The 14,650-nt window shown below is 41.3% G+C and overlaps 1 protein-coding gene across 1 annotated transcript in view; it reads left to right on the top strand.

The window, feature by feature from the left end:
* FMNL2 (formin like 2) overlaps positions 1-14,650 on the top strand; it is a 199,285-nt gene that overhangs the window by 112,342 nt on the left and 72,293 nt on the right. Inside the window, exons 3-5 of the mRNA XM_018553601.1 lie at positions 3,189-3,269; positions 7,906-7,982; positions 13,157-13,240. Coding sequence (XP_018409103.1) covers positions 3,189-3,269; positions 7,906-7,982; positions 13,157-13,240 — 242 coding nt within the window. The remainder of the gene's footprint in view (positions 1-3,188; positions 3,270-7,905; positions 7,983-13,156; positions 13,241-14,650) is intronic.

The raw sequence follows: 14,650 nt of genomic DNA, 5'->3' as shown, positions 1-14,650 counted from the left end.
CACCCCCCCCCCCCCCCCTCCCCAAGACTGTACATGAGGATTGCTGGAAAATAATGCACACACAGACTGTAATATCCTGTTTATTTAAGAAATGTGTCCCTGGCAAGCCTTACTGGCAAGTTTGAAAATCCAATTTGGCAGAGGTAAATTGAATATATTGTAGTTCCGGACATGAAAAGTCATTAATCAGGTTCGGAGACAGACAGACAGATAGATGTGGATGTAGAATTAAGTTCATGGCCATCTGGCCAGATAAGGAAAATGAATGCAAAAGTTATTTTTGCTTCTGTTTTCCTTTTTTTGTGAGTAGCGTTAACTGAGCCATCTCAGAGGTGGTCCCTGGTTGGCCTGAAATGGGACAAATGATTTCCTGCTTGTATAATGAGCCAATATTAGAAATATGTAAGTATCTCAAGAGACTGACTATAGTTCAAAATTGGAGGAGATCTGGTTTATGATGGCATTGTTGACTGTTATTGCCGCGTCAACTGTGATCTTGGACATTGAGTGCACTTTTAGAAAGAAACTTGGGGGAGGGTTAGAACCCCCTTAGAACCTCCTGAACCTTGGAGCCGATTTGGCGCTAGACCGGTCTGTGCAGGCTCGCTCCCCCTCTGCTCCAACAGTCTAAGGTCCTGTGAGTCATCATGTCCAATTCATTGTATTGGATGTGAGGACAGCGAGGGACATGTCTTTACCAGAGCAGAGAAAGAGAGAGACTGCAGGGAGCGCTCTAGCAGCCCATCACCAGAGCAGAGAAAGAGGCTACAGGGAGCGCTCTAGCAGCCCATCACCAAAGCAGAGAAAGAGAGAGGCTACATTGAGCGCCCTAGCAGCCCATCACCAAAGCAGAGAATAATAGAGGCTACAGGGAGCGCTCTATCAGCCAGCCGGCTCCGAGGTTCAATTGAGTATACTGTATCTTTGTCATTTTCATCCCTAGACAAAAGCGAGCACTTAACCCTTGCAGTGCAGGGCCAGCCTCACTGTAAGGGTTAAGATTTTTTTCTGCCCAGAGTTCTTCTTTCCCATAACAATAATTACACATAAAGAGAATGCCTTCGAGTCTGACCTCAGTGCAACGTCGAGACAGTTCATCCATGTGATGTGAATGACTTTTGGCCAAGCGCTTTATCCATTTTCCCAGATTAACCAATGTTCCTTTCTAAATTGCTCCACAGTATTCATGGAATGCTTCTAACTCTAAAGTGACAAGCTGGCCTTTAATACCGAGCAATTCTTTATACTCTCACGTATATTGCCAAAAGAATCAGATGAAGCACAGGGCAGCCAAATCGCATGGTCTGACATGGTCCATGGCTTTAAATTAAGCAGCTCACGAGAAGTCTATTGATTGCAGTCTGAACTTGGATTATAAATTGTTTACAATCAGGACACATACTGTATGTAGATTCTCTTCTGTTAGACTCTTTATACTGCTTCTTGAGCTCGAGCCATAGAAAGCATTACATAAGAAAGAATATGCCTTTTATTTGGTTTTACTTATACATTGTTTTTTTGTTTTCACTGCCCTGTAGAACGGGCATACAGCTAAAAATAACAGCTGTATTACATCTAGTGCTTAATTGAGGAAATCCGGCTGACTCTCAAGGTTTTCCTCACTTTGCCACACTTTGCTGGCATTTATTTGCGTCTGTTTTTTTTTGTAAAATATTACAAAACAAATAAGTTTTTTTAAACATTTATACACTTGTTTTAGGCCCGTTCACACCAGGGCGGTTGGCCGCGTGGATTTGGCGAACCGCCCCCTGCTCGAACTGCTCCTTGCACTATTTTTGCCACGCTGATCAGTGTGGTTTCCATACAGCTTTCAATGGCACTGCGCTGATCAGCGCGCTATTGGGCATTTTTAATTGCGTTTCAGCGATGAACTGCAATTAAAGACTCCCGAAACTTCCCTTTTGAAATCAGCGTGGAAACTGCGCTGATCCGCAGCCGACCTGGTGGGAATGGGCTCTGAAGGTCAAATGTTAAATCTTGGAGTTTAAATGAACTCATAGAGGGGAGTTTATGAAAACTGGAGCAGGCAAAATCTGGAGCAGCTGTGCATGGCAATCAATCAGATTCTCTCTTTCATTTTCAAATCTTAACTGAACAAACTGAAGAGAGATGCTGATTGGTTGCCATGCACAGCTGCTCCAGATTTTGTCTGCTTCAGTATTGATAAATTCCCCTCATTGGGTATAGCCTTCCTACTGATAAATAGGTAACACCTTTCTTACTAACATACTGTAATGGGCAGCTAGGTGTCCTATAACATGTTGGCTTCATATAAGTAAAAAAGCAGCCTAATGTGTTTACTGGTTCAGACCCCAACCTCTCTATAAGATTAGACCTACCCACATGCATTGGCACTAGAAAGCGTGTGACAGAAGGCTGGAGCCATTTTGGGATTTTTTTTTTAATAAAGCCAATAAGCACTCAGATCTGACTTTTTATTATCTTCCTGTATAGATCTGAAACTCGGATATAACTATGTTGGTCAAATTATTAATATTAAAGTGTAGGAATAGAGAAGTTTTGGATAGGCTAAACCCATGTCAGTTTAGAGACAGACACAGTTGCTTTCTCTGTCCCACTAGTGAGGTTTCCCTTCACAACCTGTCCAGGAGGCATAACAGGATATAAAAGCAAATCTGCTCAAAGTGAGGGGAATTCTCATATTTGACAGATGGCAGTAAAACATTTGTCCCAATTGGATTATTTATCATCTTGCTTTGGTGACAACTTTAAAATTCTGGATTTCCCCCCACTTTTTGTCTCAGGGACATATAGAGAAGGTGAATCTCCCCATTTGGGACACAAACAGCAATAAAAAAAGTGACAGTGGTCCTAAATTGAGCTGGAGTGAGTGACTTCTTCATACTGATTTGCGGAGGCATCCATGGTCACCTGGCACCCACCCGATACTTGAGGGTATTATCCTGTCAGGTGTGCAATGTGTTTATTTTGATTATTGAACAGCGGTTCTAACTCTTCCCCATTCTATCCAAACCTAAAATAAGTTTTGCCTCTACCTACACTATAAGCTGAACACAATCACATAGAACCCTACAAATGGAAAGATGATCAATTCCCTTTAAATATTTCAACACCAAAGGCTACACGTGACTACGTGTTTGTCTGTAAAGGATTTCACTATTGACAGTGTTGTCTTTTTTTTCTAGGAAAGATTTCAAGTAAAGAATCCTCCACACACATATATCCAGAAGCTGAAAGGCTACCTAGATCCAGCAGTAACAAGGAAGGTAAGAGGATATTTATTATCCATTGTGGCAGATCATTCCTGTGTGTGCTAGTTCCGATGTTCTCTGATGGGTAATCCGTTACACTGATGTTCCAGGGGGACTTCCAGCCAACGGTTGTCTGTTGGAAAGTCTTTGAGGGAATCCAAAAGAGCTGAGGGTTGACAAACATCACAATGCCGTCCAAAAATGGCATTAAGAAAGGGAGCCGTTATTTATAGGTGAATTTGACCTCTTACCAGATCAGTGGGATAGCAACTGACTTCACTTCTAGACATGGAAAAGAAATAACTTAGCAATAATGAAATCCATATCTTAAAATACAGCTTTACTGCTATAAAAATATATGTAATTATTAGTATCCAGGCAGACCAGATGTGTTCATATCCCGTACTGATGTCTACGCTTCATGAAGAGGAGATCAAATTTCTGATTGCTTCTCCTGTCTTTCCCATTCAAACAATCTCAGCGTTAGGATTTTATACAGTTGACATTGGACTGCAGCTATGAGAGTTTAACAGGCCTGTGTGCTTCTTTATTCATGTATAGTGTCTACCAGTGGCCAGGCCTTGGACATTAAAAATGTGTACATTGGTAAGCAGTAGGGATGCACTGATACTGATACCGATAGCAGTATCGGTATTGATGCCGATACTGGGCATTTCCATGAATACTCGTACTCGTGAAAATGCCCCGATACCAAAAAACGATACTGAGGGTTTCATTTTGCAAATTGAAGTGGCTGCTTTAGGTCCGCCGTCCTTGCTGGTGACCGCGTGGGAGCCTTTTTGGGAACCACGCAGCACCGGTGTACAGCAGTTCCGTTGGCCCGCACAACTCCCCATCCTGAGAACCTCCACACATCTCCCCCTCCTGAAACCTTCCACACATCTCCCCCTCCTGAGACCCTCTGCCTGATACCTCAGGCCAGCACACCAGAACAGAGTGGCAGCACATAGTATCTAGTATTATTCGGTATTGCTGTATAATGTATTGCTGGGATTTGTAGTCCTCTACATCTTGGAGTCAGTGGCAGAACTACTAGTGTCTCAGCGGTCGCAGCTACTGCAGGTGCCATTCTGCTGGCATTTTTAGTCCTGTCTAGCTGATGCCATTATTCTGCATTGCTGTATAATGTATTCCTGGTACTTGTAGTCCTTTATACCTGATGGCATTATTCTGCATTGCTGTATAATGCATTGCTGGGATCCATAGGCCTCTTTAGCCAGTGCCATTCTGCATTGCTATATAATATATTGCTGAGATTTGTAGTTCCTCTACATCTTGGAGTCAGTGGCAGAACTACTAGGGTCTCAGCGGTCGCAGCTAGTGTCCTAAAATCATTAGTCTGTTTTGTTTAAAAAAAATATCACCTGACACTAAAAAAAGGTATCGGTAATTGGTATTGAGTACTTGAGGAAAAGTTTAGGAACTCAAACTCGGTCTTGACAAAATGGTAACGGTGCATCCCTGGTAAGCAGTAATGAGCTTTAAAACAAGCCTTGACTGACCTCTGTAATTGTAGGCACTGTGGAGCAATTCATCTTCATATTTACAGCAGGTGCACTGAAGTCCTTCAAATCGGTTCTCCCAGCAGCCCAGTTCCTCTTGTTCCCCCTTCTCAGTTCTCCTCTGTTTTTGCACTAGGGATTAGGTGGCTGGATGTTTTCTGAGTCAGTCCTGTTGAAGGGAACTTAGCTGCTGAGTGGCTAGATGGAAGATGGAGCTGTAATAGCTTAAACCAGCACTTTTGTACTTCTGGTGTAAGTGTTCAGAATTAATTATTCCACTGTGGATGCAGTTACAGAGGATCATTTGCTACTTGTAAAAAATATGTAAATATTTAAAAGTCCATACCCTGCCCACAACTTTACATGTTCAATTCCACACTATATTTCAGTTTTGGGTGATTTTTGGCAAGCTGAATTACATGGTGGGCCTTAGACATGCAGATGCATCTGCTGGTTCTTGATCGTGTTAACCCTCTCTATAGTACCTTGCAGCTTAGCCAGTGATATCCACATGGTGCAGTACTCTCTCACTAATGAGAAGAAGAAATAAGCAGCTCCATTTACAAATATATTCTAATAGGTTGTTAATTATGTTGTAATATGTATTTATGTCAGGCCTAAAGCAATCTGATTTTGGCGTTAGGCCATGAAACTCCTTCGGGTTCTAAAGTATCCATTTCAATTGAGGACTAGACCGACCAACTAAATATCCTCCATTCAGATTACTAGTATACAATCCTTGGCATTAATAAACCTGTACATATAGAGGGCTGTGTCACTGGAACCACCATAGCAATTTCGAGTTGAGCTGCAAACTGAGATTTTTATTTGGATGGTTCAATGTTTTAAAAGGGAAAATTGGCTGTTGCACAAAAGCACTTCTAAATTGATACTGTTCTTATATGTCAGAAGTACATACACATTAAACACTAAGTGGTTAGGTATTATTGTAGATGACTGGAAGCTGCTATGGAGCTTTTTTTTTCCAATCTGTCCTAGAATTAATATTTCTTGCGAAAACACTGCTTATGGAAATTGAAACGCGGGCATTTGTGGGTCCGCCATTGTTCCAGCGATGGCACAATTCCACAGCACGCACAGTATATAGGATTGTAAGTCTTGGGAAATTCTATGGCTGGGATGTCAAACCAAAGGGGCACAAAGGACTGCTTTGTGTGGACCTTCATTCTTAAACTGCAGAAAGTTTGAGGGAATAAAGTGTACCTGTCTTTGTCACAGATGAACAATTGAAACCAAAGACTAAATAAACCTAAAGCTCTTTTTATTCTAAAGTGGTATTGTATATTTGCATGTTTACCTTTACCTTTTTATAAACTTCTGATTGTTTTATTATTCTCATTGATATTTTAAGGTATTTTATGTAAGCCATCCTATGTAAGCCATCCTCTTGACTCCCACATCTTGTGGCTTTAACGGTAAACTCCAGGCAAACAACTTAATACACAGATGAAATACATACAGTATATGAGAGCTGTTTTACCTGCCAAATGATGTGTATGGTTTGATTTATAATCCTGAAATTGATACATCTCTGCCACACAGCACAGCCGTGTCTGGCAAGGCTGGAGACCTGATTTTTCTCTGCTGCAGTTTAGTAACAGTTACAGTTCTCCTCCTGATCCCCACCATGTGACTGGACAGTGAAAGGAGCAGCAGCACACCAATGAGCTCATCTGTCTGCCACTCTGCTCTATTCTCCTATCACCATGTTCCTAGCATTGGCTCCTTGTGCTGCTTCTCCCTCTCCCAATCTAAGCTCCTCTGTATAGTAGACTGCAGATGACTGCTACGGAGCCAAATTGCACTGCTTGCATTAAAGAAAAAAAAATAATCATGTAATAATGAATGGCAAGCTGTTTTAATTTGTGTCTTTTTATATCTGGCTGGCGTTTGGCTTTAATTTATGTGTCAGACTGAGTGTTTGATTAAACATAACCAGAGGTTACTTTAAGGGCCTGTTCACACGACGTCCGTTTTGTGTGCTGACCGGCTCCGTACGCTGCTGCACTCAAAATGCATCCCAATGTATCCCTATGTGGCAGAAAAAATACTGCATGTCACATTTTGTCCGGTCCGGAAACGGTCCGGAAATGCACGAACGCGCACGAAACGCAACGAAAACGGAACGGAAACGCAACGCAATGCAGCTAAGGGGGAAAAAAAAGAAAAAATTGTATTCTTGCTCCACTTATTATGATGTCATCAACGTTGACAAAAAATTAACTGTCAGCATCCGGACCGAAAACGCATCAAAAACGCGTCAAAAACGCACTGCATCAGCAGCTCCACGTCTGCTGATCAGCACCTGATCAGGACCTGATCTCATGTGAACAGGCCCTAAATGAAAACCATGTCATAAGCAGCTGGAGTCATTTGCAAATCTTCACCTTTCTTATAATATTTACATTTTGCCCCTCCCTGACCATCCTATTGGTCCTTTAAGAGAATGAGTGGCCTCACTAACCAATAGGGAGGCTTGGTAGGTAGGGACACTGCCAAGCTCAAGTCTTGCAAGAATACTTAAAGTAACACTAAAGTGAGTTAAATCTTAAAAATGCATTCAAGTACCTGAACTAACAAAAAGGAAACGTATTTATGCATCACTCGGCTGTAGATCCTCAAATCATCTCTGAATTGGTGCTGACACTATCCTTCCTTCTGGAGGGGGGCTACTTTTGTTCCCCATGGTCCCTGTGTATGTTGTAAAGTAGTCACCGCTCCAAGCTTGCTCCTGTGATGGACTACAGTCTCAATACAAATTAGTAAACTAAACATGAGATTGTAGTCCATCTTGGGAGCGAGCTTGGAGCGGTGACTACTTTACAACACACACAGGGACCATGGGGAACAAAAGTAGCCACCCTCCAGAAGGAAGGACAGAGATGATTTGAGGACTTACAGCTGAGTGATGCCACGTGGCCATAAAATGTCTGTGGAATTACCTACCAAAAGTCTATGTGTTTAGGGCCTACCTAATTTATCCATTCAGGCATGCCTTTGCACTACATACTTGTTGGTAAAGCTAAAGTAGGTTGTACAATCAGATTATAATGAGTGTGGTGAGCTTAAGCATGAGTACATTGTAATCAAATGTTGTATTTCTTTAGAAGTTTCGCAGAAGAGTGCAGGAGTCCACTCAAGTGCTAAGGGAGCTGGAGATATCTTTGCGGACAAATCACATAGGGTAAGTTATATTCTCTAAATACCTGAAGAAGTCTAATTTACTTAACGGCCTTCATTATGACCTGAAGAGAGGGATCTAATGCTGTTTAACTGCTGGGTGGACTGTGAGAATTGGTGTACATGGTATTGGAAGCCCCACACCTCTTCTCCAGCAACAGTCATGTTATGTGTCTTATTTGTGGATTTATTTTGAATGGTTGGCAGCACCAGCAGAATCCTTAATCCTTGTTAGTGGCAGGCAGCACCAACGGCATCTTTAATCCTTGTTAGTGGCAGGCAGCACCAATGGCATTCTTAATCCTTGTTAGTGGCAGGCAGCATCAATGACATCCTTAGTCTTAATTAGTGGCAGGCAGCACCAACAGCATCCCATTCTTAGTCTTTGTGGGCAGCACCATTAGCATCCCTATCTTTTATTAATCACAGGCAGCACTAACGCCATCCTTAGTCTTTGTTAGTGGCAGGCAGCACTAACAGCATCCATAGTCTTTATTAGTAGCAGGCAGCACCAATAGGATTCTTAGTCTTTGTTGGTGGCTGGCAGCACCAATGGCATCCTTAGCCTTTTTTAATCACAGGCAGCACCAACGGCATCCATAGTCTTTATTAGTAGCAGACATCACTAACAGCATTTGTATTCTTTATTCTTTATTAGTGGCAGGCAGCGCCAACAGTATCCTAAGTCCCTATCAATGCCAAGAAGCAACCAACAGCATCTTTAGTCCTTGTCAGTGACAATCAGCAACCAACAGCATCTTTAGTATTTTTCAGTAGCAGGTGTCATTAACACTACAGCATCCTTTATGCTGGTACTTCGCTATGTTTGCTGTTACATTTATAGTTCATATTTTATTATTTTCACCTAGGACAGGTTCACTTAAATGTCAACGCAAAACTGAAAAGGAAGCCTTGAGATGTATACGTTGAGCAAAAACTGCCTGCTCATCTTGGCATTGATGTAATGTACCTATCCACGCCCCTCCCTTTTGATGGTTATATGGTTAGTTATCTGAGAACCCCTGCCTGTGATGCAGGAAAGCTATTCCCAAACACACAAATGCAGGCTCGTTGCTGACTCTGGCATTGCCAAAAAGCTTTTTACAGCCACCAGTAAGATTTAATGCTTCCTAAGAGTTTTCATTGTAAGTCGTGATACAAGAACAACAAAGATGTAGTACATTTCTTAACAGAGGTTTCAGGAAGTACCTTCCCAGTGCTGCTATGAGGTACTCCATGAATTCTGCCTACAATGGATTACAGAACAATTCAATAAAGGTAAATTCAGTGAAGTTAAAGTGACATTAAACCCTCAGATTTTTTAACATAAACCAATACTGTAATGTGTGCCTTACTGTAATCCATGGTAGTTTCCCTTCTCTTTGCTGCTCTTCCTTTTAAATCCTCATGTCTTCTCATGCTGGGGGAGAACTTCCCTTTGTAGCTGAGTGCCTCTTCCTGTAGGGCTGGCTCAGGTTGCAAACCTACACACAGACACCATGTATCCATTTCAGAGACAAGGCAGTCTGCTGCAAAACAGAAGTTCTGCCCAGCATGAGAACAGATACAGATTTAAAAGGAAGAGCAGCAAAGAGAAGGGAAACAACCATGGATTACAGTAAGGCACACGTTACACTATTGTTTTATGTTAAAAAATCTGAGGGTTTAATGTCACTTTAAGTTTTTAGAACAGCTACATAGTTTTCTGGACAGCATTAGTAGCTCGACGACTACTTTCATGCTCCTGAAATTGCTGTCCATAGATCACTGGGAATCAGTGGAAACCCTTCTGGGTCTCTTACATTTTCTCAGGGTGGCGGGACCATGTAATTTAAGACGTATGAAGTGGTTATCAGACTTCTTTAATGAGAATTCTAAACATTTAAAGTGTATCTAAACCCTTTTTTTTTACCTTTCAGGTTTTTATATGCTGTCTGTGATACAGCGTTAATTGTATTAGTTTGCTAAATTCCTATTTGCAGATTGTGTGATTGGGATATTTGCTGTATTTGATTCATAATTTTCTTGTGAAAAAATAGATTCCCCTGAATTGGCAATAGTGGATTTGGTAAAAAGTAGGTGTTTCACTGGGTCATGAGACCCAGATATTAGGGTTAAAGTGTGTCTAACCCCAACAATTGTAATATATTGCAGTTGACCAGTCCTTAGATGAGGTGGTTGCTTTAGTTTTCATTTGTTTAAGGTTTTGTTTCTTTATTTCACCTGGAAATGCTGTGATTAACACACTTCCTGTTCTTGGGGCGCTACGCTCACTTACTTCACTGTATCCATGGGAGGGATTCCATGTTTTCCACACGTGGCTGTTCCCCTGATTTGGACTGCAAACATGTCTTGCTTTCTTCATCACCATGGGATTAAGGAATTAGTTTACAGAAGATAACTTGGAAGCAAGATAAGGTTGTTTGTGCTTTCACTTCAGTTCACAGGAAGTGACAAAGATGCTGCATTTCTGGCAAGATCAACAGGTATTTTCTTTACTTGCTAAAAATGTTCTTGAGAACTAATTCAGTCACCACATCTAAGGACTGGTAAGAAGCAATATATTGAATATGTTTTCTTAGGTTTGGCTATACTTTAAACTAGAGAATTCCTTGCTGTTTCAGAAAAAGCTTACATAATTTACCTTTTTGATTGGCAGGTCTGAACACGTAAGCGCTACCTGCAATTAAATGTACTCAGTAAAAGTTTGGTTTTATCCAGCCCGTGGTGTAGCTGGATATCCATCTGCAGAGTATTAAATAATTACACCTATTAGGTTTTTATAAGGTCTGTAAGCACCAGTTTGATGTTGCCAGACGGGTGATCTAAGCAGTTTTCCGTGCCAGGGAAAGAGCGGATTTGGATGCCCGCTAAAGCCTGGTCATGTTACCCATTTGTGAGCCGCTTCCTATAAACCTGAACATTAGGAGTTTAGTGAAATGGAAAAACCACATCTTCAAATAAGGATATTTTTAGCCAGACCGCAAAGTTTAGTCTACTTTTTCCATATGGATGAGCTTGTTGGGGGGGTGAGTACGGTCTGTTCATCATTCTTGCATCAATGTCACTGACATTTTACAATGTATAGGAGAAGAGGCAAATTGTCATTATTGCAATGTTGAAGTTAAAAGAGAATTTAGCCTAAAATAAGAAAAGTTGCTTTATAGGAAGGAGCCGATAATGGCATTCACAGTCTTGCATGTGAAAGCTTATTTAATGTAGCCGTGTGCACCGAAATTATAACTGAAAAAAACAAAGTTCAGGAATCGTAAAAATGTTCAGATTGGTTCAAGGTGCTACGGATTGGTGGAGTGTTAGAATGGCTGTGTGTTGGGTGAGAGAAGACCATTGTCCTTGTAGGGATCTATGTTAAAATAATATGTTGTTTATGGCTTTTTGTAAAAATAATAAAGACTAAATATTTAAAAAAAAGGTGCTACGGATTAAAGTTAGATTATGATGTAAATATTTATTTAAAGGGACAGTCCATCCAAAGATGACATTTTAGCTGTGGGTGGAGTGTAGAGTAGTGGGCTGAGTTTGCTTTCTAAAGGTATTGGGAATCCCAGTGCTGAGATACCCTTGCCATAGTTTATGGCCCTGTTTTTGTTTCTGATGTCTGTTGCATTTTGTATAATTTATTTGAACTCCCACATTGTGCATGTGACAAAAGTGCAAACATAAGAACTAAATCACAGACAGGACCATAACTGTAAATTACAGTGTCCTGTAGCAACATTTTGATAGGGCCCCTATCCCTTGTAGGTGGCCTATAATGCTCCTTTTTTCACACTGTTTTTTTACATCTGGTCCTAAGTGGGTGTCCTATAATAAATATGTTCCTGCTGATGCCCCTTAAAGAGATGTGTCACCTTCCTTTCCCTTTCTGGATAAAATAAGTGTGTGTAGAGCCTAATCTTCCCCCCACTGGTTATACTCACCTCTCCTGTTCTTCCCACCGTTCCTCCTTCTGTGGTCCACACTGCAAAATACTATGCTTACAAGTATAGGGAAGCATGTGACCTCCTACCATTATGCAATGCTGAAACCTAGTAGCCAATCCCTAGGTAACATTGCTGCTCCCTCTTAGCCCCAACACTGGGTATTTTGGTGTCAGCTGCGACACAGAAAGGTTTGGTGGAGGATCACTGGAGAGGGGAGTATAAGGTGGTCAGGGGGTGTGCTATATACAGACACCTTTCACTTTGTCCTAGATAGACACAGTAAAATTCTCTCTTTATCACTGGTGGTCACTGTAATTGAACACTTTCAAATAATAGTCAGGCAATCTTCATGGGTCACTCCTGAGTCCACAGGTACAGGCAGGGTCATTACGGGCTCCACTTCCTCCTTATGAGCGGCATCTGTGCTAAACCTGAGCTGATATCAACCTATGTAGTCAGCCAGACCAAAGCTTCAATTCACAGATGATTAAAAACAATCTCTCACTGATGAAGATAGTTGAGCATTTTATTGCAATTTCTTATATAGGTATAGACCGGGCCCTCGTCTGCCTCTGGGCCCCATAGCATCTACATTAGTTTGCTATGTCTGCAGTTATGCTCTAGACATCTTAATAAGGTCTCTGCTAGACTCCTCAATATTTCTAAGAAACCTGTAATGGGATTATCCATTTTAATTGGGCTGACCCTTTATCTTAATAAAATATACTTATGATTTCTTTGATCTCATAAACTGAAAAATTATATTCTGCTCTTTAAAACAAGTGGTCTGTTGTTTCTAGAACTGACACATAAGACCTTTTACAGCCTCAAAATCCAAGCTGTATTACGTGCAAGTCGCTTTGTGGGCCTGGAGCAAATGCCATTTCTGACCCTTTATTAAAAAAGCCTAGATCACCCCACAAATGATTACTAATAACTTTCCTTGGTATAATCCTTTTCCTGGCAACACTGGAAACAATTCTGGATAGAATTTGATCTTGGAACTTTTTAAAGAGTCATTAAGTCAGCTTTTCTGGAATGAACAGAACTTTCACTTTATAGCAGGACAAACTAACTATTCACAGTCCCGACAAAACTCGTGTTACAGCTGCAGATGTTTGGGTGGCTGTGTTCCACCCAGAGGCCAGTCCTGTTCTTATAGACCTGTAACATTGTTTTCTAATTTTGGGTTTCTTCCTAATCCAGTTCTCTAATTATGATTCTGTTGTGACAGGTGGGTACGGGAATTTCTCAATGAAGAAAATAAAGGACTGGATGTACTGGTGGAATATCTTTCCTTTGCACAATATGCAGTCACGTAAGTCAATTATTTAGCCAATAAAACATTACATCAGTTTTTATGCTTTTTTTGGTAAAAATATGTTTTCATTAGACCTCATATCATTTATATAGCTTATAAATTCTTATAGATGTAAAAGCTTTGGCAGGATTATTCCTTGCATTTTCCAGCATAGCGATATAAGAGGAGAAGAACATTTTAAAGGTTGATAGAACCTACATGTAATATACAGTTCAGGAAAATGCTAGAGCAAGGGGCAAACCTGCCTACGTACAGTGTTATATGGCGCCAGTGCCCCTAGGTGCCAAGTCATTGCAGTGCAGTCAGGATCTATCTCACCTAACACACCTACCGTTTAACCTTGGAGCTTAAAGGAGAACTATGGGGAGAGTGAAATGCACTCATCCCCATCGTTAGAGCCAACATGTGACACTGCAGCTGTCACACGCCAGCTCTATAGCTCGAGCACTAAGTGATCACAAACCGCTGATTGCTCAATTCCCTGCAGAGTGCAGTGACTGTCAGTCACCTCCTCCCCGCAGGTATTCTCCCATCCCCTCTCTATTCCACCAGCGCTCAATGGAGGGACAGACAGGGGAGGAGGCGGGCACAGCTGGCCTTTTTCTCTAGAGAGGCAGAGCCAGCTGTCAATCAGATAGTGGGGTGGATCCTGACAATATTTTCCGGATCTTATCTGGCTGCAGCACGGCTCTGGGTTTTGGGTCACAGGAGGTCATTAGTAAATTGGGGTGAAAATGTGTTGGCATTGCTCACTGTTCAAATTCCTACTGACTGGTTGAAATTAGAGCACTGTGTGGAACCATAAGTAGTTCCCTACGTTCAACAAAAGTTGATTTTCAGTCAACTTTTGTCACTGTTCTAGGTATTTGGTATTTTTCTACTAAAAACAAGCAGGATGGGGGAAGCGTTTTGTCTTATTTAGCTGATCAGTAAAAAAACAGCCAGTGTATGGCCAGATATAGAGCGTTGTCATTGGAACAGCTGTAAAGCTGGCTATAGGGACAGAGATTTGGAATTCCTATGATTCTCTGTCCTGGTAACAATGGTCAGCATGACAAAAACAGAAGGTGAATCTTACAATAAAAACCTGGCCGAGGTACTTTCTACGATAATCTAAAAAAAATAAAAATTAATGGTACAATGTCTACCTTTCTGTCACTCTGGGCACCCCCTGGGATGTGTCATTGACACATCCCATAAAGGAGTAGTCCTTTATGAAGGAAGACCACTGGTTGGTTACCGCTGGAGCAGCCGGTGGAAAAGCTATGCTCTGTTCATTTTATAATTTCAGCTTTCACAACATTGGGAGGTGTAAATTAAGTGAATTTCATATCAAGGTGTTGTATCCACATAAAGAGACAATGATGACACGCAAATGCAGAGGCAGTGGCCCTGTTTACATGAATG

This window comes from Nanorana parkeri, unplaced genomic scaffold (genome assembly GCF_000935625.1).
Source record: "Nanorana parkeri isolate BGI_ZX_2015 unplaced genomic scaffold, ASM93562v1 scaffold125, whole genome shotgun sequence".
In the NCBI taxonomy this organism is placed as follows: Eukaryota; Metazoa; Chordata; class Amphibia; order Anura; family Dicroglossidae; genus Nanorana; species Nanorana parkeri.
This window is presented reverse-complemented; position numbering and strand designations above follow the sequence as displayed.